General features: G+C 43.5%; 2 protein-coding genes across 4 annotated transcripts in view; one reads left to right on the top strand and one right to left on the bottom strand.

Annotated features, from left to right (window-relative positions):
• Positions 1–4,494: 4,494 nt before the first annotated feature.
• Positions 4,495–9,909, bottom strand: commd7 (COMM domain containing 7). Its single transcript, XM_030360794.1, has 9 exons — positions 9,715–9,909; positions 9,293–9,346; positions 9,080–9,182; positions 7,812–7,868; positions 7,168–7,205; positions 6,716–6,806; positions 5,486–5,535; positions 5,250–5,298; positions 4,495–4,768 (listed from the first exon to the last, which is right to left on the bottom strand). The coding sequence occupies exons 1-9, from the start codon at positions 9,796–9,798 to the stop codon at positions 4,692–4,694; spliced, it is 603 nt and encodes a 200-aa protein (XP_030216654.1). The 5' UTR covers positions 9,799–9,909; the 3' UTR covers positions 4,495–4,691.
• Positions 9,910–10,333: 424 nt separating this feature from the next.
• LOC115546946 (DNA (cytosine-5)-methyltransferase 3B) overlaps positions 10,334–27,274 on the top strand; it is a 29,167-nt gene continuing 12,226 nt past the window's right edge. The window contains exons 1-11 of one of the 3 annotated variants that reach the window (XM_030360793.1): positions 10,334–10,596; positions 11,787–11,874; positions 14,202–14,307; positions 18,669–18,819; positions 19,275–19,357; positions 19,753–19,911; positions 24,372–24,509; positions 25,638–25,796; positions 26,328–26,435; positions 26,654–26,795; positions 27,133–27,255. In XM_030360793.1, coding sequence (XP_030216653.1) covers positions 14,251–14,307; positions 18,669–18,819; positions 19,275–19,357; positions 19,753–19,911; positions 24,372–24,509; positions 25,638–25,796; positions 26,328–26,435; positions 26,654–26,795; positions 27,133–27,255 — 1,120 coding nt within the window. In that variant the 5' untranslated portion in view covers positions 10,334–10,596; positions 11,787–11,874; positions 14,202–14,250. The remainder of the gene's footprint in view (positions 10,597–11,786; positions 11,875–14,201; positions 14,308–18,668; positions 18,820–19,274; positions 19,358–19,752; positions 19,912–24,371; positions 24,510–25,637; positions 25,797–26,327; positions 26,436–26,653; positions 26,796–27,132; positions 27,256–27,274) is intronic. The other 2 variants (XM_030360792.1, XM_030360791.1) reach the window with 2 other exon arrangements.

Genomic DNA, 27,274 nt, shown 5'->3' with positions numbered 1-27,274 from the left:
ATCCATAGGGATTGAATTTCTTTTGGTGTTGCTTTGATGGAGAACTCTGATTGTCCTGCTAAAATGAGCCACAAACTCACCTCTCTGGTCTATCTGGTTCTTTATCGGTGCGAGAACAGACATGTTGTGAAGGATGTGGGCCAAGATAGTTTACAATTTTAAACATGAGGGGAGAATCGGAACAAAATATACAATGATCAAAAGTTGTCTGATTATATTTGTATACTATTTTCATACTGCAGTGATGACAGTTCCTCTGTGTCTTATCAAGGGTTTTCTATGATTTTTTTGGAAAGGGATTATATTACGGGTTTACAAAGGGTATAAACATGCTGAAGTTAACCTCCTGCCTTGGACCAACTTGAAATGCAACACGACAAATGAGAAAAAAAAGACAGTACGCGTAAAAGATTTGCAGCATATGAAGGTAGCTTGTGTCTGTTGTATTAAGAGTAATTCAGGTGGATTCTGACATTGTTTCAGACCTTTTCAACTTGCGGTTTCTTTGAAGGACCAATTGGCATCAATATGAACAGCCAAATATTTGAATTTTTTTTTTTTGTTCCAGTCAAAAGCTGCTGCAAAATGAAAGGAAAACAAAAAAACAATCTAAAAACACAAATGCTGTTACATTAAGTTCTTCTCTCCTAAATGGAACACGTTATACTTAAACTCTCCACACGCAAAGATGCCTTCTCGAGGGAGATGTTCGCGCTTTGAGCACGGGGTGGAAGCACACCAGGTTCGCCAGTGGTGGGTGCACACCTTGTGTGGTGGGACACTCACACACACTCACTCACACACACACACATCTTCTTTCACATACACGCAGACTAAGCACACACATTAAGCATAGTCAGAACATGTATAGAAACGCACAAAGTAAATACCATAAATACCAAATTAATTATGGAATGACACACACAGTGAAACACAAACACATGCACGTACACATGTATAAATAAATAGAGCCGTCGAGGCACGCACACATACCTGTTTTAAGTTAAATTATTGTTATATGATGGGAATTTATGGTATCACTATATAGTGACTCTTTGTCATGTTGGTCCTATAGTTCCTTTGTTAACACACACACACACACACACACACACACACACACACACACACACACACACACACACACACACACACACACACACACACACACACACACACACACACACACACACAAAAAAAACTTGATGCATTGTTTACTCTTCTCCAAATAATTAGCTAGACAGCCGTTGGAGTTCCTGGCCGGGTAATGCCCTAAAAAGTTCTTTGGAAGCACTTCTTTATTTGGTACTTTAAACAGTCCTCCTTTGACCTCCTCTTTAATGCCTATTTCAGAAAACACCATCATTTTAATTCACTAACTTCTCCAATCCCCAATATATAGTATGTTGATGTTCTATGTTTAAGTGTTTACATTCATATACATCTCATTTATTTTTGCAATCTTATTTCTACGTTTTTGAACTTCATGCCCCCCTCACTTACCCAATCATAGCTGAGGTAAACCGCTGTTTCTGACGTGGGGTCAAAGGTCACCATCCGTCCCAGGGAACCTGTCCCGGTTACGGCGACTGATAAGCTGTCTAGATCTAGACGGCCAGTACCAGGGGAACTAACACTGGGAGATCAATGTTGCATAGCCACTTATACGTTGAAATGTTTGCGTGTTTTCTCTACCCTAAACCCAAAGTGAGTATCCCCACATTGTGCATTTAATACATGCGTATGAATGAATAACAAATAATACACATCAATAAAAGAATATGAAATGAAAATAATAAAAATAACTTTTAAGTTTACATTTACATATTAAGGGCATTTAGCCCTAAATTACGCTTTTATCCGAAGCGACATACAATAAGCACAATTGTCAGAAGAAAGAGAAACAATATATCGCTGTCGGTACGGGTACAGAAAGGATGTTCATAGCACCAAGTGCCAAGCACTAACAATTGTTTCAATTGTCGTTGATGTCTTTTATTCATTATTATCCCTATTCCTATTTATTATATCTAATCAGTTATTATTTATTGTTTGAAATTTGCAATTTTGCATTTGGCCAATAACTTTGAAGTCCAGATTCTCGTTTAAGAAGAACGTTTGGTTAAACTCAGTTTGCATGGAATGCATTAGCTCACCATGGCAGCTCCGTATAGTTAATGATGGGGAGCTATTCTGAACGAAGCGCTTCAGGCTCATAAGGAACAAAGATTTTGGTGTGATACTGCCGTGCTAGATGAACACATCCATTCATGAGATTTATGTCACTCACAAACGTGCTCTTAGTGATTTATTGGTAAGGTATAACACACTGGTGCCAGTTTGTGGTTTTTCATGTGACAGCTCAGTGTGTCTTTCAGTTTTGCGTGTCTTGCTTACATGTCTACTCCATGACCACGAGAATTTCCCTCAGAAACACGAAGGAACAATGACAGCTGACAAAGCACCTTAGAAAATGCATTTCCTGCAGAAAATGCAGTGAGTGCTGTAGTGCAAAGTGAGGTTGAAAATACATTTTAAAAAGTGTCAGAGTTCAAAAGTTTAAATGGAGTAAACAATGTAAACATGCACACCATTGAAACAATTTAAAATGGTCTGAAACAAATAAATGGAAGAGTTAAACAAATAGCTTAGTGATAAGGTTTGAATACATTTGAGATCAAATAGCCGAGCTGATGAAATGGTTTAATAAAGTCAGTTTTAGTCAAGTGTGTGTGTGTGTGGGTCTTTACTTTGTATCCAGGAAAAGTGTTACCACAAAGGTTACACTTAACAAAAAACATTAACAAAGGTTAATGGTTAAAAATAGACCGAGTTGTTAAGTCTGAATTCGTTGAAATGTCAGTGACTTCCATTATAAAATGTATGTTTTAAAAGTATAATATTTTGAAAAGTTTAAAATATTTATAATTATAAAATATATCCCAAGAATTGTAGAGAATAATAAAGAAATAAAGAACAAAGCCTAAGGATAACAATCGTTGAGCGCTGCGTTCAGCTCTCACCAAATAATGTCAGGAAAGGAAGATGAAGACCAGTACAACCTTAAACGTCTCTTTCTGTCCAGAGACAACAGAGGAGCGCATGCAGAGACTTGTCTGCCAGACGATAGAAGGATAGAATGAGAGGGGTAGTGGGAGAGAGAGATGGAAATGGGGAGAGAGAGAGAGAGAGAGAGTGAAGCAGAGAGGTGGGGAGAGGGTCAACTGTTAGAAAGACATGAACTGGTGGGGAAAACTCTGGGGAACTTCAAAGTAGGTGGTTTTGGTACAACAAACCACAAATTAGATACTCGATACTGACAATAAGCTAGGGGGTGAACCTCCGCCCCTAACGCATCTCACTAAGCTCATTGCACATCATGGGGATGCAGGTAGGCTACCTTCTCATTCTGATGGCGTATCCCTGATCTATTACCCTAACCACAGCGCAGCTTCAGCTGAATTCAACCTGTCATGAACCACCCTTTCTTTCTTAAATTAAGTATTGGCAGGTAGGCTGACGTAGAGGCCGAGAAAATACCCAGAGATGGAGGGTCACCCATGGCATCGATGGACCATAACAAGCTGTACACAGGGCTATTATCACCCAATGAGGTGAATCCTTTTTACGGGATGTTACTTGAAGTGACCGGGTTTAAAGTGATAGGTTTTCGTGTGAATGAATGTCTTTTAAGTCAGTCTATGGCCAGAGGAGGAAACACGATGGTGACACAAAAGCCCCTGCATTTGCAGGACTGTGAACGTGACTGGCTGGGTTTGTTACATTCATTATACTGCCATAGAGAACAAAACGGAAATGAATGAGCGGCCACTTTAACGCATTCCCAAATTTTTTTATAACGATTTAACACATTAATCTTTATAGACACAGCATGGCCAACAATTAACTGAAATAAGATGACTTATTATTCACATACTTTGATTTATCTTTTAACAAATTATATCTGCTTTACCCTGATTCCCGTATGAAAAGAGACTCTCCAAATGTCCTTCAAGCCCCCCCAATTAGTTCAATAAATCATGAGGTCTATCATCAGTGGTTATCCCCACGGGGGGGCGGGGGGGGATTGGTATACTTTGGGGGACACATATTTAAAGAAATTAAAGAGCAGAAACCGTTTTGATGGACTGTATTGGTCCTTGAGGCTAAATCGTTAAGCATAAGGAAATATATAAATGATCAATGCCTGACATCTCTTCCTTACTTCAGTCGCACAGTAACATTTAGTATTTTTTAATAACTTAAATCTCATATTGTGCAACAGAGAGTTCATTACATCAGAAATGATAGGTCATTTGGGGGTATACGTGCGACATACATGCAGTACATTAATTTTAATTGCTGCTTCACCTTTAGGTCGGTTGGGGACTATGATCGCTGTGTCGAGCAGCTTCAGGTAAGTAAAGACAGACTTTAGTCCGGTCCAACATGAACTTGTCAGATCTGCTCACATTTTAAGACAATAACAATGACAACTCGGATCAAGTTCATTTAATATTTTTCAAGACAACGTATCGTAAACAAATATTCAACAATGACTATCATGAAAAAGGAAGGAATGCTGTATACTATCTCAAATTCAACATAGATTTATCTTCACACACACATTCTCACCTGCACATACACGCACAAACACACACGCACCAACACCCACACACACACACAGACACACTTCAGCTGAAGCAGTCCATGCTGGTCTTCGCTCTCTCCAGCTCATGCAGGAAGTTATAAAACTGAGGAAGAGTCAACTCTGGAAAGAAGGGCAAAAATAACACCATGCTTTGGTTATACTGGAATATTCTACGGCAAAACCAGTAGGTTTAGAAGCATGGATGACGTGTACGATTTCCATGTATTATCAGAAAAAGTACAACAATTTAAAAGGTTCATGGTGTTTTATGTAGCAAGTGAATAACTTGATGGAATATACAGTGTAATGACCAGTTTTTTTATTTTCTATCAAGAAAAAACAGTGACAAATGTTCTTGAAACAAACGCTTAATTATAGGATTCATGTAGCACCCAATAATGAATAATAATACAATTAACAATTCCATTGACATTGCAAGAGTTATGAATCAACCGGCAGCCTATTCTCCATTGATGGACTGATACACATGAATCATTGTTGAGCCCAGTAGAGTCCCATGAATCATTCAAGTGGTCTACCAACTGTAGAATCATATTGAGCCCAACTGGCTGTCGGTCGGCATGCAGACACACCCACTCACCCATGTAGACGTTCTCAGTGGAACTTCCTTTCCGGATCACCAGCTTCAGCTACAGCAGGATATGAAAAGTGTTAGTTTACCCCTGTGAGTGTGTGAGTGTGTGTGTGTGTGTGTGTGTGTGTGTGTGTGTGCGTGTGCGGGTGCGTGTGTGTGTGTGGGGATTACCATGTAGATGGAAACCACAGAGTGTAAACGTTGACTTGAGTGTTTGCATGAGTGTGTGTGGGTTGGTTTACCTGTAGGGAGATGTTGCCTACTTTCTGAATTTCACTGGTCCCCACAGTCACTGTGAAAATATGTAAGAGTTCATCAAGATCCAGACAAATAAACCAGCGTGTGTTTTTGAATGTGTCAATCATTGTCCAAGTTGTATTCATCAACCAACGTTCCTCTCAAAGTTCACTACATGTTCACTAGTCCTTCCACGCTATATAACCACATGTTGGTTGCTCAGCACATAGTTCCAATAGAACCAGGGAGCAGGGGGGGTCACGGCTCTGTTCAGACCTGGCTGCTTGCATTCAGACACGCGTCTCAAGCTACGTCTCCGGTGACCACTGATGGCTTCTCTGAGGCCATTAGAATGCGAGGTGTGAACAGTCTTGTGCACCATAACCGTCGTTTGCATATGAATGCCCCCGACTGAACGCCGTCATTGAACGAGGGAGCCACCCTGTCTGGAGGACAGCATGCTGAGAAGATGCCAGGAGAGGCATGTCAAATAAATGTTGGGACAATAGCTCAACAAACCTGAACGACAGCTTAAGATGATGCGGTCTATGGACATTAGCATGTCTACTGCAAAGCCGTCCTCAAACAGGGTCATTAGTGTTGCACTCATTAAGGCCCTGAAACACCAACCAGATTATCGGTCGTCGGGACAGGCTAATTCAAGAAAACCCACAGTTTCAAATTTCCATAAATATCCTCAGAATTTATTTTTGGGGAGTTTCTTGTGGATTTTCTATTTATATGATGTATTACTGCTCATTAGTTTAATTGAATCTCTGATTGTCAACCTTATGTTATTTGGGTTGGCATCAGGTTAAGAGAAATGCCAATCAAAGCACAAAATATATAATTACACAGCATGGCCATGCAACATTCTGCTGCCAATAGTCTTAATTTTCTCTCTTTTCCCATGACACTCCCATGACACTCCCATGACACACACACACACACACACACACACACACACACACACACACACACACACACACACACACACACACACACACACACACACACACACACACACACACACACACACACACACACACACACAGGTCTAGGCATGTATCCGAACACCACAATCATGGATTCCGGCACACTTTCCTTACAACCTTGATTTATTGTATCCTAAACTTGACAGGCAGCTTCCCATGGCTGAGCTTCTATACCGACATCCATTACATCCACTCTCCACACCACCCAGATGTTAGATTATCCGGCCATGTTGCTCCTACCTCCAAACTTCCATTCCATGTCCACTAGCTGGTTCACCATCAGGGTTTGTCCGATAGCCCGTCTGGAAAGAACAGCACTGTGATCGCCCCACTGGAAAGAGACGAGACGCAGGGCAAGAACTGAATGAATGCCTTAAGGTAGCTGTAGAGTTGTTGTACACAGCAGTGCATAACGGTTGAATGAGGGATGGGCACCTACATTATGATGTGATTTTTAAGCTCCTCACGTGGTTTGAATAAATATTCATCAGATGCAATTCAATGAAAGTGTTTTTGCATGGCTGCCATCTATTTGTTTACAGTTCCCTTTTAATAAATATTTTCCTTCTAATTTCCCTCCTCTTTTCTTTTTTTTTTTTTCCAATGAATGTGTGCATTGCTGATACACTTTGTATCTGAGGTGAGGCTTTAGAAGCAGGTTTAAAGATCAATATAACAGCATGGAGGTTTACCTGTTTAGAAAAGTGTGCTGCCTTGTCTTCATTCAGTCCTGAGGGATTAAGGGGAGACAGAACACCACATATATTCATATCATAATATCGTCTACAATTACCGGGAAAGACTAACCCTCCCCCCTCCCAATGACAGACAAACATAATGTTAATCGTTACAGAGTCTTGGTTTGGATTATGGGTGGGGCTAGGCAATGGACATCATAGTTAAGCCTGGCTTATGTTAGTGCTGTAAGGGGAAACGAAAGGCCGGTGGATAGTGCTGTGGGCACCTCCATGTTTGTTTTAGTCATGTTTGTCTTCATGTAGGATGTATGTGAGATCTGCTGAAGCATTCTAAATAAGCAAGTTAAGATGCAACTTTAATGCCTGCTCAACCTTAATGGACACTGATAATAATACATTAATAATAATCCTAATAAATAATCAATTTTATCATACTGCTTTTTCAAAGAACTCAAAGTATTTACATAAATATAAATCTATTTGTTCAATTCATATATAGCCATCATTGCGAGTGAGAACAGCATGACAAGAAGAACAAAAATAAAGTCTGTTTGGAGAACCCTGTTCCAGATGTCCCGCCCAAATTCCATGTTAACAGGACCCTTCGATTGGTCAGCTGGGGTCACATGGGTTCTTACCTAAGGTCAGGAGGTCCTCTTTTACCTGCTGGGCTGTCAGAGACTTCTTCAGGGCCCCTGGGAACAAAGAAGAGCACTGTCACCATGGAAACAGAGAAGCCCTGACTTGTGCTGTGATCCAGATGCCTCGAGCGCCAGCCTTCAGAGTTGCAAGGTGGGAAATCTACCAGCTTTCCTGCGGCATTTCACGGAATTCTGAGAGTTTACAGAGTTCAGTGATGGCGCTCTCAACAAAAATGGCTGTGGCCGTAAAGAGATTTATTTTCTTTGTATTTATACCACGTTGGTCATTTTAATGTCGATTTTAAATTCTCTTACACACTTGATTACATTGCTACTTTATTCCGGTCAACAATTTATGCATGCACGATCTGGCTGTGCGTGCAATACAATGAAAAGGTTGCATCGTTTGTTTTCGAGCTGGTTTGCTAAAGAGGCTAATGTGACTAACAATAACGACTAGCTATTTTCAGTACCCAATCACAAAGATGAACGGGAACCCTATAAGTGCTCTGAGACCGGAAATTAAGTCAAAAGTGCAACTCGGAAGGCTGGTGCCCGAGGCATCTGGATCACACCTTTGCTAAGTCCTGCTTGTGACCACTCCCGTGAAAGAAGACACATGTCTTTCAAAGTTTAATGGCAACCATTGCGGTTGCAGTGGATTTTGGTTAGGAATAAGGAACTTCACTGATGTTTGAATTTAATTGTTGTCATTTGCTTTCAAAAGTGATCTCATATTTGGAATGATCAATAAATGATTGTGTGCAGAGGGAGCATGCTGTGTAATGTTTTTGGGATACAGTGTGTGTGTGTGTGTTATTAGCCGTTATGCACTGCTGTGTACAACAACTCTACAGCTACCTTAAGGCATTCATTCAGTTCTTGCCCTGCGTCTCGTCTCTTTCCAGTGGGGCGATCACAGTGCTGTTCTTTCCAGACGGGCTATCGGACAAACCCTGATGGTGAACCAGCTAGTGGACATGAAATGGAAGTTTGGAGGTAGGAGCAACATGGCCGGATAATCTAACATCTGGGTGGTGTGGAGAGTGGATGTAATGGATGTCGGTATAGAAGCTCAGCCATGGGAAGCTGCCTGTCAAGTTTAGGATACAATAAATCAAGGTTGTAAGGAATCCATGATTTTGGTGTTCGGATACATGCCTAGACCTGTGTGTGTGTGTGTGTGTGTGTGTGTGTGTGTGTGTGTGTGTGTGTGTGTGTGTGTGTGTGTGTGTGTGTGTGTGTGTGTGTGTGTGTGTGTGTACCTTGTGGCACCATTAGGACACTTTTCATCAGGTTCTTCAGCGGTCCAGGACTCATTCCATGTTCTCCTGCAAATGCACTCAGCTGTTGCATGAACCGTTCGGTCTGGAAACACACAACAGATTACATCAAATTAACCTTTTCTGTGTAGGAACACAACTAATTATTAATTATGAAGATGAAGAAAATCACAAACAAAAGGTCTGGGGCCTTACCTCTTTAGGCTCTAGTAGAAATTGAAAAATAATCTCTATCAAGTTCATAAATTGCTGTGAAAGATACAAATTGTGGCTTGTTAATTGAAAGTAAGTAAATCAGTATGTTTAGATTCATATGAAACAAACAAGTAGGCTGAATAAATTATTCGGAGCTGTCACACACTCTTTACGAGTCTATAGTTTTATATCTCGTGGCTGCTGTTAGTGGTAACGTGTAGAGTCTCAACACACCGATCCCTCTTCAACAACGTTTGAAAATGGCACAATAACACAAGACACTCTTATTATCGACGTAACGAACCACTAAATAAACAATATCACAATCCTACAAATCAAGTATGCATTGTTCTACACTACAAACCGTGATTCAAGATGGAATAGTAGGCTTAACACGCGAATGTGCAAATATAATGACTTACCGGTTCGTTGAATTTGTTGATATTTTGAAAGTCATTGTCGACAGAGTCTGGTAAAATGTCTTTCGTGAAATGTAACGTTAACATTGTTGCAATAACAGTGGCAAACACAACAATAACAGTTGCACAGCAGAGGACCAGCGATCTGCCAGAGACAAGTTCCTGGTTCGACAGTACGCATGCGTCAGACAGCCAACCACGCGATAGATGAAATCCGCTCATGGATGCAGAATCCACTCTCACCATTAATAAGTAAGTTATAACGTTCCGCATAACATGGTCATGGTCTCGCTCTTAGTTCTTAATATAGCAACACAAAACATCCCACGAATGTCTAGGCTTCTATATTTCATTCAAAACCCCTTTAGAGCCGCATTGCATGCTATGGTTTGCAACAGTGCAACTTTTCACGTCACGCCTCCATAAAGCCTATTCTATTCTATTATGTTCCGACATATGCATTATTTCAACTGTTTATGACCTGCCTATGGTAGGTATTAAGTGCGCGTCAAGCTTTGCCCAGATCGGGGGGGGTGGGTGGGTCTTTTATACGCGGCCGGTGGCAACCAATGAGTGTATGTCCCTCCATCCCACAGGCAGCCCCTCCTATATATACAGTCCGGACAGCAACAGGTAAGCTGCTCTTCACTAGCTGACACTAGTTCTGTCCAGTGGTCGTTAAAGAGGCGAAAACACCCAATATACCAGCACGGCTCGGCGACGTACTGCGAATCACAGCATGCTCGGACAAGTTCTCCCCGAGGACCAGATTTACTCCTAGAAGGTTTTTGAAGAAGTTTTAACATTGTCTGTGAAGCTCGGAGCGAGCGAAGTAACCAATTGCAGCGGTTGAGCTGGATGCGAGAGACGAACGTGGAAGATTTCGTAAGTTTCCTCTGTACTTAGAGGGCGGCCGGTTGGCAGACGACCTCGCCATGTTAAATGGGAATATAAATACATGTTAAGACACGATCCTCGGGTCCTTTTAATTCATCATGCAATGCACAAGTTGCTTTAGTTTGGTTTGTTTGTTGGTTGGTTTAAAGCAAAAGTATCTGAGATGCATGTTACGTGTTGACCCAGCCGCATGTCGCCCGCTGAGGTGCACGAACTTGATCTAACGCATTAAAGGGTGAAGCCGATATGATCCGCAGCGTCACGACACACCGCAACTTCGAGGGTGCCTCGATCGCGACTTGGGTTATTCATTTTATGATCCGATACTTTTTAAGTTTCGTGCCAGTGCATGGGTTGTCTATATGATGGCCATTTATAGAATTAAAAAAAAGATTGTTGCAGTTAAGTGATGGTTGTCAACACGTGGATAGCTGAGTGCGATCGAGTTAAAGGATAGGGGTTGAGTTTATTCGGAGGCCTCTGCTAAACACCACGACTATTTAAGTGCGGCTCCAAATGCGAGATTGACTTTTATTGCATATTGTTGGTCAATAAAATGAGTTGAAGCATTGATAAATAGTGACTGGCTCCAGTAATACTAGAAAAAAAATCGACTGGCTTTAAGTCATTTATCTTGAATGTGTATTAGGCCTCAAAAACGATGATCAAATTAATGTTATACGGATGATTAAATTAATGTTATCACCAATACGCATATGTTGGTGATTTGTAAAGTCGGACACGTGTCACAGGCTACCGGTGTTGCATTTTATTTGGGATTTCGACTACTAAATTCTAATCACCGAAACTTGAGTTCAAGTTGAGGCCTATCTCCAAATGGTTATTACGCATACATCTGGCCCTAGAACACCGTTCCTCTCAAATGTATTACTGTTTAAATAATGCACTGAAATCAATTTGAAAATTATATCCAATCGACCTGAGTAAATATAGACCAAGGCCTATCTATTTGTGTAATCTAGTGGTTGGCATGCGTTAAAGGCAAGATCAAAACACTTACATTTAATGATTAATCTGCACCTCTTTTTTTTGCCGAGTCATCAACGTTTAGGATGATATTCCTTTAGATGTAGCTGAACATGATGTTATGTCCATATTAATCTCAATTTACCGTCTTACAAATCCTGTTAACAGCTGATCCTTGTATCTACTTTCAGTGTGCACCGATTCATTTGCATCCTTGGAAGCAGAGCTTCCTTAGCTTTTGCAATAGCAACACCTTGCAGGGATACAGAAAACTGAAAGGTATTTCATATAGTATTACATTTTATTTATTATTAAATACACAATGAAAATATACACTTGCACAAAAAACAACAAATCAGACAACCATTCAATTACAAAAAGTTGATTACTGGTACATTTATGATAGATGTAATAACAACACCTACATGTGTTGTGTTCAGTGGGCCGCACGTGGTCCAGTGCACGCTGTATCCACTGCAGTAGACATGCTCAATAGGCCTGCTACAGTTGGCTTGTGTTTCCACTGAACATATTGGACCAGGAATGTAGACACACAGAGCTCTGAAACACATGCACAGACACACACACACACACACACACACACGCCAAAACCAGACACACACACGCGTCCATGCAAACACACACATGTGCACACACAGGCACTCACACTAGAAACACACACACACACGCACACACACACACACACACACACACACACACACACACACACACACACACACACACACACACACACACACTCATGCACACAGGCACAAGAAACACACACATATACACACCCCCACACACACACACCGAAGGAAAATCCCCTCTTGCAATGTGGTCCCTAATCTCCAGCTACCAGACACAACTTTGATGCCCCCCCCCCCCCCCCCCCCCCCCCCCCAAGTCCCCTGTTCAGGGGCCTCTCATTCATACGGTTCCTTCCCCATTTCTTTCTCTCTCTCCCCCCTCTCTCTTTCTCCCTCCCTCTTAACCATTTCCTTGTATGTTAACACAATCTTGTTTTTCCTGATATTTTGGCTAAGAGAGGATACTAGCACTATTGTGAGATGATGACCGTGAAGAGAGGCAGTGTAATTATTTCTCTTTAAAGGCCTGTGTATTGTAATGTTTTTCAGCCTATTTCATATTTTTTATTATAAATAAAAGGGATGTTTACGGTTGCATGTGGTTGGCTACTGAGCATTTTCGTTTTTACTCACCATTACTTACCTAGTTCCCATTGGCTTGGGTTAGAGGGGGGGCGTCTCCTGTTTGGGAAGCTGTTAGGTGAGGGACTGTCCCCTCTCAGCCCCAGGAAGCACCTGGTGAGTGATTGAGTGTGTGTGTGTTTGTGTGAGTGTGTGTGTGTGTGTGTGTGTGTGTGTGTGTGTGTGTGTGTGTGTGTGTGTGTGTGTATGTGTGTGTGTGTGTGTGTGTGTGTGGGGGTGTGTGTGTGTGTGTGTGTGTGTGTGTGTGTGGGTGTGGGTGTGGGTGTGTGTGTGTGTGTGTGTGTGTGTGTGTGTGCGCACATGCATGAGGTCACAGTCCCATCCTTCCCTAACGTAGGCCAAATCATTTCGTCCAACTCAAGGGCATTCGTCCCTTCTTCTCGCACTTGGCAAGAAATTCTTACAAAGTGATGAACTAGTGTAACTTGTGTTCTGTATATAGCGAACGTGATCAATGTTTTGATTTGCATATTCGAGGAAGATGATGCCAATGCTGTCTGCGAGCTGTGCTGCAAAGGGTTACCAAATCACAAATGTTGCACACACACACGAGGGCAGGGCTGATGCGAGCGTGTGTACAGACATTTTAGTGTGATCACCGATTCCAGCAGTGCTTGGGTGGATTGCGACAGAAATGGTCTGATACAATTGGAAAGCAATATAACATAACAAAAAATAGCAAGCACAAGCACACACAAACAGTTCATACACACACATAGTATGCACACACGCACATACATGCACACACCACAGTTCTTGTATATGTCATCACCTTCATATCATAAAACTACTACTAGCTAGTGCCTCCAGAGAAGTGAGGCCGTTTCCCAAAGCTTATGCGGCGCCAAGGTGCCAAGCAGGGATGTAATTTAGCATTGAGCTACTTCCTTCTTGGGAACCAGCACTAGATTCTGGTTTCTACTAGAGAGTGAGTGTCACTCTCACTAGTTGGAAAGGATGAGGGATCACTATATTACTTTCGTTTTTTAAGAAACAAGGTCGCAGGGAATCCCCACTTAAGGTTGCACCAAACATTCTGTGTTGGGAAAAGCTGGTGGGAACAGTTCTTATGAGGATTTCTCATCAAGTAGTGGAGGTATGAATGGAAAGTTACTAATTTGTCTTGTGTTGGGTCTTGTTGGCCAGTTCCTGAGCTGGTATCTTGTATCCAGATAATAAGACTAGATACTTGAGACTGGTATAATTCAATTCAGTGGTCACTTTGATTGGCATTCCCTTACCGCTTGCGAGACTTAAAGGGTTCCTGAACGCCTGTATTCCTTTATCCATATGTTCTACTGGATACCCTTCTAAATTGCCCACACAGTATTTTGCAGCCTGTAAAACCCATTTTGTCTTGTTTCTGTGTTTCAGGTTTGACTAGGAATCAGGGCAGACAGCAGACCAGTCCACCGTGAACGCGATGCCGTCCAACAAGTACGCAACTATCACGGAGGAGGGCAACGACATGGCGGCCACCGTGAGTAACACACACACACAGACACACACACACACACACACACACACAGACACACTCACACACACAGAACACATAAACACACAAACAGAATCAACTACATACACAGCCACACAACCACGGACTGGGAAACAAACAGACGTCTACACACTCACACACACACGCACACACACACACTAGGGATGTTAACCGATGACTGTTTGACCGATGGTTGACCGTATCAACGTTAACCGATCAAAATTGTCGCTTGTCGGTAAAAAAAAAAGAAAAAGAATGATCAGATGAGGTGGAAGTTAGATGGACACTGCTTCTCTAGCCCACTGTTTAATTTATCCTCAAGTCTTAATTATTGTGTGTGTGTGTGTGTGAGTCAGAACGGGAGAGAGGTAAGCAGAGTTACGAAATAGCAGGCGGCTGGCACGGCTCGAAATGGCTCTTATTTCAAATAGCACATTTTAATCTGATTGGTTAACCGGTATTAACCGGTTAATGAGGCTCGGTGTCCGGTCAAGAATATTTTACATTTTCGCCATCCCTAACACACACACACATACGTATGCACAGCTTCGTTCCCAAGTTGTCCAAATATTTTCACTTTCTCAAAAATGAGGGGGACAGATGGAGAGATAGGCAGATGGAGATGGGCAGAAGAATGGAAAGACAGACGGAGAGGGCGAGATGGAGGGGGGATAAACAGATGGAGGAGGGGGGGGGGGGGGGGGGGGGGGGGGGGAGGCAATTGTGGCATATTTTACTTTTGTTTTGGAAAAGTCGTTAATAAGTATGACCTGCTCAAACGTATGTGGGATATGTACGCTGGGGTCCTATAAACGTCCTTGTTGTGTTTATAGGAAAGTTTTTTTGTTACTGTTGTTATTCACCGTACATGTAATATTGTACTATATTGCCTATGACATAGCCGCTGCGATTTTAAATTGGGTCACAGTAAAGCTTTAAGATCTGAGGAGTTTGGACACTTTTACAAACTACTAACACTTTTTTTACATTTCATTTTTCTCACTTCTGAAATGCACAACTGTTTACACAGCAGTCATGTTCACACAGCCGTTTAGTGGTAGATTACCGGCTACTGAAAGCCGTAGAAGGAGGAAGAAGTGAGCAATAGAGAGAATGATAAAGGAAAGGTGTTAGACCGTTAAGCACTTTCAAGCCTCATTCAAAAAGTATATACTTGGAAGAACTTGTGCAACCCTGAGGCTTTGCTTGTGTTGGTGGTAGCTTCCATGTCTTAGCAAAGCGCTACCGTATTGTGGAAGCCTCTGTACCTTGTGATGTGACTTGAGGCAAGGCACAGAGACAGCTGCTGTGATGGGATCAACATTCCAAACCGCCGCGTCCCTCCGTCTTCTCCAAACCGCTCTTTCCAGGCAACCATTTCAAACACATTACAGGTTTATTATTTTGTCGATCCTCAGAACGCTAGCTTGAGATGCCGATCGGTACAAGGATACAGGGCATATGTCATTCTGACAGCCAGGCCGTAGAATTCAATAGTACGATTTGTTTCCAAGTGGAGGTTATACTGAAGAACACATCTGGTAAACACACGTAGGGTCTGCTTAACCATTTTCTCTCATTAATGTCATAAAAGGAACGAAAGGGAGCGACCAGTGTTTCCCCTCGATTTTTTTATAGCAGTGGTGCTGTGAGATGGTAACCTAGCAACGCTAGGGGGTCTCGGGGGGCTAGCCCCCCCCGGAATAACTTTTTGAAAAATAACCATTTAAACGGTTTCTTCTGGTGTGATTTTTTTGGGGGAAAATGTACAGATTGAGCTTCCAAATATGACCTAACAAACAACAGAGTCCAGGTATCTGCTGAGACCAGATCATTGTGCAAATGCGCCTTGAAATCTGCAGAAACAATTGTTCTTTTTTTTGCACTTTTTTTCTTTTTTTGCATTGGCGCTGACAGTCCAGCAGTGGCGGTCCGCCGCAGCTGGATGCATATAGGGGCAACACTGGAGAGACTAGGGCTGGCCCGAATACCATTTTCCAGGCTTCGAATACTCGTTGGTTTTTCCGAGCGAATATTCGAATACTCGTTCCAGAAAAAACACACCATCAAAAACAACATTAATAATCCCTATATACTCCCTGGAACCGATTTTGATAGTATCTGCATATTTAGTACAAACAACTAAGCTAAGGTTAGCATTTCGCTAAGCATTACTTTTCCTCCCAAGATCCCGCTAATGTTGTGTTGTGAAGTAAAGGGAAACATATCTATTCTTCCTCCACCTCTCTCGCTTCTCTGCTTGGTGTCGCTTATAGTTTGCCTCCCTCGCTCTGGTAACGTCAGGCACGTGAAAAAAAACAACGAAGCTCCGAATACCGATTTAAGCTTTGAATACAAATTTTCGGAACGAGTATTCGAATATTCAAATAATTCGGGCCAGCCCTAGGAGAGACCCTCTTTTAACACCGGCATCTCTCTTAATCTCAGTTTCTTTCTCTCCATTATGCTTGTTTGCTGTCATTCTTAACCATCTTCCTTTTTCGTTTTGTCAATGTCCCATAGTTCTTCTAGCCCTCTCTCCCTTTCAGTCGTGTCTTCACCATTTCATCATCTTCCAGATCTCTGAGTCCTCTCTGTCTGTGAGAACTATTGCATGTGTCTGCAAAGGAAAACACATTGCCACACACCACCATGCACACATTCCTAGTTTAATGCCAGTTAATGATGGCATCACGGAAAGCTTGTAAGAGGCATAATTGTGTAACATGTGTGTGACAGCTGCTCTCTCACTCATTCTCTGGCAAATCTTTATTGGCGTTGCACACATGATGTGGTCTTAACGTCCGGCAACAACTGCATCCATCTGTTAAATCTGACGTCCTTCGTTGAACTGCGTTGATTTGCAATCAACTAAAATATACGGAAGGGGAATCACTTCATATTGATACACTGCCTATCACTTGTCTGCCAAACCACTGCCACTTGCTATTGTTTTTGCGGCTCCGTTTGTGGATTCCCACTGTTGATTGAATGGATTAGAGTTTGAGGATAGGCTATTGGGCAGACATGAGTGGGGCAGAAAATCATTTCACTTGGGCGACGACAAGTTAATCTTTGTTTAACTAAAGCGCTCTATATCATTAACAACCAAACTAAAGCATTCTTTGTCTTCCAGGAAAAATGTATGCCGTTCGTTACATTGCATAATCTTCCTTAGCAAAGAGATTCTGCAGATGGTACCAACAAATCTGATCCATATCTCAAAATCCATCCCCTCAACACCTTCTCGGCCGTCTAGATACCGTTGCAGTTGCTGTGTGATTTGAGAAGTAGCATCAGCTTAATGGTGCAACATGAATTTTTATTAGTTTAAAACGGAATCAGCTATTATTAAAGAATGTGGAGAAACAACAGTTTAGACGTTATGTCAGCGACATCTATGAGGTAAGAAGCGGTATTTTTCGGAATACCGCTTCTTACCTCAAGAGATCCCCGTCCCTGCGGTGACCAGACTGCCCTTAGTCCATGAGGGCCGACGGCCTCGCTTACCTACGGTCACTCTGATCAAAAGTACACTGGAACATGTTGCACGGGCTCAAACCAACCCGATCAACAGAACCCTGGAATCTTGACCAAGCCATAGCACAGATTCACTGTACACAGTCAACAGTAAGCTTATCTCTATATTCAGTGGACGACCTTTGGTAAGGGAGGGAAAGTTACTTTCTCGTTATATGCCGCTCCCTATTTTGTGGAGGAATCATTAGACAGCGGGCAAAATTGTACACGTTGCGTCTTCAATGATGTAAGGCGTTTCAAGTTAAAAGTATCTAAAGAGGGATATAAATAGGCTTGGATTGTCTTTGCTTGTGGAGCCCTGTGTGGCGGCACATGTTGTTGTAATACTCTAAAAACCCTGGTGTGGCGCAGGGAGGACTGCAAGTCTTTCACATCTACGTCACGGTTGTAACCCTATACTACTTGACTGTGATGTTATTTGGTCTCTTGGCTAAGTATTTTGTTTTTGCACCAATGCCATGACCCCACATACCTTCTCATCCACTCCCCTTGCTGTCGGCGTCAGGGGGAAGCATTGTTGTAGTCAACGATCGGGAGCCGCCGTTGCCCCAGGCAACGCCTTTGTTCTTGCCTAATTCATCCGAACTCGTAAGGACATGCCTTGCTACAAGTATGACTGTTCACTGACACACATTAAGGTCTCCCCTCCCTGCAAAACTATCGTCAGCAGGCTTTGCCCTCGGGCCGTCTCAGCGCTAGACAAAAAGTGAAAGAAAGGGACAAATCCACTTTATTGAAACCGTCTCTTTTCACACTTCTTTTTTTTCTTAAAGTCATTATCTTGGTATGCCTCTTATTTTCGTCAGGCGGCAGTGAATGCTGACACAGCGACGCCCGACATCCTGTCAGAGAATGACTGCCATATGAAGCTGACCAATGAGAACAGCCCTCTGGCGGCCGCGGAACCGCCCTCCCCCTTCAGTCCCAAACACAACGGAGATGCCGCCTCACCGCAAGGTGAGGAGTCGCACGTGTATCAATTCATCACAGCGTGGAAGAACACATAACACAAATCAAACTTATTTAACAACTAGAATCATCTAGAATGTCTAAACATTTACGTTTGTTAGACCGACAACAACACATTACAACATAAAATATGAAGATTTGTTGAAAATAAGTCAATAAAGTTAAGAAGTAGACCTCAGCTTTGACCATATCAATTACCTCTAGGCTCTAGTAAACACTGCTTTACATTGTCTCTCTCTCTCTAGGAAACACTGCTTTGAGTGGTCTCTCTGTCTTTGGGAAGCACTGCTCTACCTATTCTCACTCTACGGGAAGCACTGCTTTATGTTGTCTCTCTCCCTCTCTCCCTCTCTCTCTCTATCCCTCTCTCTCTCTCTCTCTCTCACTCTCACTCTCACTCTCACTCTCACTCTCACTCTCACTCTCTCTCTCTCTCTCTCCAGATAACCAGTGTCCAGGAGGAGGTCGGAAGAGGAAGAGGAAGAGCGCAGAGACCGAGAACAGCTGGGACTCCTCCTACAGCCAGGTACACACACACACACACACACACACACACACACACACACACACACACACACACACACACACACACACACACACACACACACACACACACACAGACACACACACACAAATACATGCACTCACACACAAATACATGCACTTACACAAATACATGCACACACACACAAGCACACACACACACACACACTACACAAACACACACACACACACACAAATACATGCGCACACACACACAAATACATGCACACACACAAATACATGCACACACACACAAGCACACACACAAACACACACACACACACACACACACACACACACACACACATAAAGTTACTCGCTCACACAGACACGTTATTACATTTTAATGTTCCTTTTTTCCCATTCTGTGTTCACCAGGATAAGACCCCAGAGGTGGCTGCCGGTCCTCCGTCAGGTCCTCCGTTGAGTCTCAGACAGACCCCTCGTCCCAGGACCATCTACCAGGCAGGCCTCACTGCCGGGACCCCCAACAAGACCCGCAGACACCACCCCAAATCACACATACACACACCTCAGGTAACACCACACCCCCAACACACATATATACCCCCCCCGCGCGCGCGCCGCGAAGGGGACGTGGAGAGAGTGAGGCAGAGCGGGGGAGTCGGAGGGCAGAGAGATCACAGGTGTTAACCAGCATCCCCACGGCAACACGCAACTCTAGATTTAGTTAAGCAGAGAAGGGTGAAAATAAGCTCTAAGCTTTCCTATGACCCGTCTTCAAGGTCAATTCAAGGTCTTATCCAGTAATTTAGAATAATAACACAGCATATAGGAATTCTACCACCATCCGGCAGCATCCATGAGCTGAGATGACTTAACTGCAACAATTTAAGTCAACTTAACTGCAACTATATCTTAACTGCATAACTCTGTCTGCTTCTAAATGACATCTCTATTCAATTCACACGTTGCTTTGGTTAAAAGTATCTTCACTACTTCTACTTACTAAATAGTGAGTAGAAGTTAAACAGGGTGTCCGCGGAGGTCTTAAAAGTCTTAAAAAGTCTTAAATTCATTTTTCTAAATTTAAGGCCTTAAAAAGTCTTAAATTCGTCAAAAATGTCATATGCTGGTCTTAAATTTATAACTCGGAGGTCTTAAATTTGTCGGGGCAGGGTTATTAAATTTTTATTTTTCTCGCGGGACTTTTCGGGAAGGAGATGTACGAGGGGCTACTTTCTTGCTAGCTGCATATATAAACGGATGTCTGCGCGCTTGCTAGCTAGTCTGCAACAATGGGTAAATGCAAGTTCAACGTCAGTTGGCTGGAAGACGTCCGTTTCCGAGGTTGGCTAGCGTCCGTTGCCAATCCAGAACAGGCCAGATGCATTCCGTGCAAAAGTAGCCTACATTCAAGCTCGGCACCATGGGGATTAAGGCTGTCGTCAGCCATATGCAGAGCCAAAAACATAAAACCTCTGCCAGGAGCCACACACAGACCCCAGCCATTTCTACGTTTTGCATCTCTGCCCCGGCGCCACCGCCGCAGACGGTCCGCGCTGCTAGCACTGACCTGAGGGTAGCATTTGGTGCGACACCAACACTGAAAGCGGAGTTGTTGTGGATTCTAAACACAGTGGTCAAGCACCAGTCCTACAACTCGAATGAGGGGATAGGAGATCTCTTCGGTTTGATGTTCCCTGACTCTCAAATCGCGAGCACCTTTACTGCTGGAAGGGACAAAACGCCACTAAAAGCAAGCAACTTGACGTGCACGTCCGATATTGGGTCGGAGATCGAGTGCATTCCCGGTACTTGGGCTCGCAATTCATGGGGCCCCACATATATGGGGGTAAAAGGGATGATGATGCATAATATTTTTTAGACAATATGCAGAATCTTTTCACTTACGTACGGAAGAGGATTAGGGCCACACATGTAAAAAAAAATTAAGTTCTGACTTTATTCTCAGAATTCTGAGAAAAAAGTCAGAATTCTGACTTTAATCTCAGAATTCTGAGAATAAAGTCAGAATTCTGACTTTTATCTCAGAATTCTGACTTTTTTCTCAGAATTCTGAGAAAAAAGTCAGAATTCTGACATTAATCTCAGAATTCTGAGAAAAAAGTCAGAATTCTGACATTAATCTCAGAATTCTGAGAAAAAAGTCAGAATTCTGACTTTAAAGTCAGAACTACGGGTATCTGTAAGGACCAACCTCCGTGGGAGAGACACTTTGCTTTATGCAGTAGGAGGAAACCTATGGAAAGACAAGAAGGCCACAATCCGGCCCTAGAATGGCGCGGTAAAAGTGCAAAACCTGTGCGGTTTGGCAAGAATTCCGTACGGTTTTGAATGACTAATAGCCGCGGCTATTAGTCATTCACTCCGGCTATTAGTTATTAACTCCGGCTATTAGTTATTCACTCCGGCTATTAGGTATGCAGAACGAGCCCTCCCTCTTCTTTGCTTGACCACTAAGTTTGAAGGCTGTCTAACCAATCAGTGAAGAGAAATACCAGACTAAAGTAACGCATTGTCGAGACTAGAGCTGCAGTGCCTCCATGTTTCGCCGTAACATAAAGCTGTGTTGTCTTTACTAGTTTCACTACAATGTAATGACCACCACTAGCTAGTGGAAAATACATTTGTGTCTAGTACACTGATATATTTGTATATGTTAGGCTATATATTGAGATGGCAGTGTTCGAAATACCCGTCAATATTCGGGGATGCCCTCATCCCCAGATTGTTCTCGATATGCAGTAGCCAGCTAGGCCATAACATTACAATATTTCATGGATGCAAGCAAGCCAAGACAATAAATCTATATCTATAGCCTACATGACAACACACACAGACACACACACGCACACACGTTAAACACACTGGTATAGCAATAGGAGCCTGCATTGGCTAAAGTTGTTGGGATGCACGTTATTTTATAACAGGGAGGGGCAAAGTTGTGCATTACAATGCAAACACGACAATAATTGGCACAGTTCTTGCGCACTCAGAAGAACATGAACTGAATAAATGCCAGATATATAGCATATCGGAGACAGGCACACAATCAGTGCATTTGCAAATAAGAGCCTGCAGTATGACCGTTCTTGTGACATTATTTAACCATCCATCTACAGCTAATACGATCAGACAGATACATCATTGATCACATATAAGCCAACAACAAGCCCAACATCACCACGGCAGGTGCGCTCTCTCTCGCACATTCACACAATCACTCCAACTTCTCCAACTCCAAGGCAAAGCTGTTTCACTAAGACCACAAACAACCACAACTAACCAGCCTACATATCCACAACAATGCACAACAATCAGTTCTATACATTGCGTCTATCTTCTGTTTGGCGCACGTGGCTAATGTGCATACTTGCACAGGACTGTCGGCTCCGCTTGTCAAAAAAATAGAACGTATTTGTGAATAAATGCTTTGAATTCTGAATACTGGACTTGGTGAGCTTGGTGAGTTGGCTATGGGACGTGCACTTTTACCGCGCCATTCTAGGGCCGGATTGTGGCTTTCTTGGACTTCCATAGGTTTCCTCCTACTGCATAAAGCAAAGTGTCTCTCCCACGGAGGTTGGTCCTTACACATACCCGTAGTTCTGACTTTTTTCTCAGAATTCTGAGATTAATGTCAGAATTCTGACTTTAATCTCAGAATTCTGAGATTAATGTCAGAATTCTGACTTTTTATCTCAGAATTCTGAGATTAAAGTCAGAATTCTGACTTTAATCTCAGAATTCTGAGATTAATGTCAGAATTCTGACTTTTTATCTCAGAATTCTGAGATTAATGTCAGAATTCTGAGATTAATGTCAGAATTCTGACTTTATTCTCAGAATTCTGAGATTAAAGTCAGAATTCTGACTTTTTTCTCAGAATTCTGAGAATAAAGTCAGAACTTAATTTTTTTTTACATGTGTGGCCCTAATCCTCTTCCGTACTTACGAATTAACACGGTCGGCTATTTTTGCCAGCACGCCACCCTAGCCATATTATGGGCAACCGTGTTCCCCTTGGCTGTGATTTGAACTTTGAATTCCTCGTAGGAGTTCATAATAATACATTGCTCGCCTTGGATGAAATACACCGCTCTTGTGCAATTTATTTTGCATAAGGGTGAGTCAAATGACGCGAGAAACGCCCCTTTTATGTGAACGCGCATTGAACCTAAAGCGGAAAACCTGGTTCAACTAATTGAATCTAAAGTGAGCGTCGTGGTACCATTTAACTGTGATTGCGAGTTGCGGCTCTGTCGAGCCAGGTTTTCCCAAGAAAGCCTGGGTATGTTCAACGAGGTTCGTGGTATACCCCCCAGGTCTTACTGAGGGCATTTATTTAATGGTGAAAATATTATTAATCAGTGGCGTAAATATCGACGGTGCAACCGGTGCAGCTGTACGGGGGCCCAGACGCTGTCACCCCCCTCTCAACAACTTACAACTTGGGTGCACCATGAATACGTGCTGGTGCACCCAAATTAAAAATTTAGGCGCACCAGTGCACCCAAGGAAAAAGTTAGTCTGGAGCCCTGGAGTATCACTTTATGTTTAATAAACAGACAGAAAGTAAACTTGAATGAGTCTCATTGAGTGACGCACATGCTATGCTTGGGTTGTAATACAGCGGGATCACCCCCACCATCACGGGTTTAAGGTCTTAAATTTCATTCAAGGTGGTATTAAAAAGGTCTTAAAAAGTCTTAAATTTGACTTGCTGAAACCTGCAGATACCCTGTTAAAGCAGAAGTAGTAGTAGTAGTAGTAGTAGTGGAACACTATCGGTCAACGGTACTCAATCCGAAACTACAGCCCCCCCACACACACACACACACACACACAAAACCACACACACACACACAGCTCAGGTAACTCCCCTGCCACACATACAAACCCAAACATAAACACACACACACAAAGCTCTCCCACACTCTGAGACCCACTCTCACACTCTCTGTCGTCCCTCTCTCTGTCTCTTCCTCTGCGTCTCTCTGAATCTCTCCCAGGGCCGGGGTCTGGTCACCGTGTGTATGCCCATCCCTGAGGCCCCAAACCCAGAGGTGATGGAGGCTGACTCCAAGGACTCAGCCCAGAGCACCACCACCACCAGCAGCAGCAGCCAGGAACCCCAGGCTGAGTACAAGGTCGGAGCGCCACACCCCTTTTTCACGCAACGCACGCAAACAAAGCACAAGCACATCACGCAGCACGGTGCACCAACCTCTGATCAAACACGTCCCGCCTTATTAGGTTTCTTATCGTTGCACTCAAAGTCAGTCAGTTTTGTAAAGTCTGCAATCTGTCTGGGTAACCCCCTGTTTTGGGCGGGAAAAGGATTCTGTGAGCTGGAGAAAAAAGGGCAGGGCTCGTTAGGAACAGGTGCCGGGGGCGTCGTCAAGCGTTGTCAAAATCACTCAGCCCACACTCCACCTAACACCTTATATATACGGTTTTCATTTCACTGTATCTGTTTACCGATGCCGGTTATGAAAACAGCCGTCGGGAGCGATGAAAACCGTGAGCATCACCATGATCTTGTGTCTTCTGCATGTTCAGGCTCCGGGGAATATGGCTTTGTTAGCATATTTGTGGATTTGTTCGTTTGACTGTGCAACTGTTTACATTTCTGTGCACGCTTGCACAATGTTGACATAACTGTTGAGTAGAGCGCAGTAACCTTTGGCTTGTACAGACGCCCGCAATCAGAGCCTAGTGGCTTCCTCTAGCTTCGTCGGCTTCCTCGCGTTTCTGAACCACAGAGATGTACCAGTGCAGCTCAGGATCGGGAGGGTCTACCTGCTGTTACTTCAGCTGCTTACATGCATCTATGATTGCAAAAGTTATCAACGAAAGAAAGGAGTGGAGAGAAGCCCTCACAAAACATTCAAGAATGTAAAATTCTTGTATGTCAAAATTTCAAAGCAGGGATGTTTGTCACGGTCTCGTCTTTCTGATGGCATCGCTGACACACAAACATACAATTCACTCCTTTGAATAACAAGCAACTCAAGCTTGTTATTCAAAGGAGTGTACTCAAGTACTCCTTAGCCCAGGGCTAACGTAAGCCCAGGCTAGGGTAGCCCCAGGCTAGGAATAACCTGGGCTATAAACTGTTATCGTAATAATAATGAATAATATAATAATAACTATGTCAATATGATAGTAATAATCCAACAAAATCATAGTAATATGACAAAAAAAAACCATCATACATTAACAATAATAATGCTATAATTACCGTACTGAATTACTTCCTCCGTCCCGGTTGTCAGGACAACAAGGGTTTCGGCATCGGGGAGCTGGTGTGGGGGAAGATCAAGGGCTTCTCCTGGTGGCCCGGCATGGTGGTGACGTGGCGTGCCACCAGCAAGCGGCAGGCCACCCACGGCATGCGCTGGCTGCAGTGGTTCGGAGACGGCAAGTTCTCAGAGGTGAGCGGCGAATCAGAATGGAGAGGGTGTGTGTGTGTGTGAGGGGGGGGGGGGGGGGGGGGGGAGTACCGTTGACTGAAAGCGTTCCACTACTACTACTACTACTACTACTTCTGCTTTTACTTCTACTCACTATTTAGGAAGTAGAAGTAGTGACGACAATTTTATCAAAAGCAACTTGTGAATTGATTAGAGATGTCATTTAGAAGCAGACAGAGTTATGCAGTTAAGATATAGTTGCAGTTAAGTTGACTTAAGTTGTTGTAGTTAAGTCATCTCAGCTCATGGATGCCTGCCGGATGGTGGTAGAATTCCTATATGCTGTGTTATTATTCTAAATGACTACATCATATGTACCTTGAATTGACCTTGAAGACGGGTCATAGGAAAGCTTAGAGCTTATTTTCTGCTTAACTAAATCTAGCGTTGCGTGTGGCCGTGGGGATGCTGGTTAACACCTGTGATCTCTCTGCCCCCCGTCTCCCCCGCTCTGTCTCACTCTCTCTCCGCGTCCCCTTCACGGCGCTCCAGGTCTCGGCTGATAAACTGGACTCCATCACGGCCTTCCCCAAGTTCTTCAACCCGTCCTCGTACACCAAGCTGGCTTCCTACAGGAGGGCCATCTTCCAGGCGCTGGAGGTACGGCCTCATGCTCCTCAGAGGGCTCACTGCTGTACACTCACACACCAAGATACCTGCTAGCCTTGTCCGACTTACAACGGCAGTATTAATGCTAAGTCTAAACCACAATTAAGTCTTTCTCTCTCTCTCTCTCTCTCTCTCTCTCTCTCTCTCTCTCTCTCTCTCTCTCTCGCCCCCCCCCTCTCCCTCCCCCCCTCTCCCCACCACCACTATAGATGGCCAGTATCCGGGCAGAACAGGCCTTTCCGGTGTGTACCTCAGACAACCCAGAGGACCAGGTGAGACCCATGCTGGACTGGGCCACTGGAGGGTTCCTGCCCAAGGGCGAGGACGGCCTCAAACCCACACACAACGCAGGTGAGCAAGGCCACTTCACGTCGTCAATTTGTTTCAGACGCATGTGTGTGTGTGTGTGTGTGTGTGTGTGTGTGTGTGGGTGTGTGTGTGTGTGTGTGTGTGTGTGTGTGTGTGTGTGTGTGTGTGTGTGTGTGTGTGTGTGTGTGTGTGTGTGTGTGTGTGTGTGTGTGTGTGTCTGGTCTGGGCCAAGTGTGAACTCTTAGCAGGGAACATTCCTTGGGGGAGAACAGAGTACAAAAAGAACCAATATCATATGTCTGTATATGACCCTGTATGTGTGTGTGTGTGTGTGTGTGTGCGTGTGCGTGTGCGTGTGCGTTTGTGTTGATGCGTGCAGAGAGCAGGCTGTTGGACCACCAGGTTCTGGACGTGTCCCTACCCGAGTGTTTCCCCAGCACTAAGAAGCCCAGGATGAGTCTGCTGAAGGCCAAGAGCGCCCCCGAGGAGGTCTTCAGCAGAGGTAAGACCCACCGCAGAGA

Source organism: Gadus morhua, chromosome 7 (genome assembly GCF_902167405.1).
Source record: "Gadus morhua chromosome 7, gadMor3.0, whole genome shotgun sequence".
NCBI lineage: Eukaryota > Metazoa > Chordata > Actinopteri > Gadiformes > Gadidae > Gadus > Gadus morhua.
Note: the sequence above shows the minus strand (reverse complement) of the source record. Positions and strands in the feature narration are given on the sequence as shown.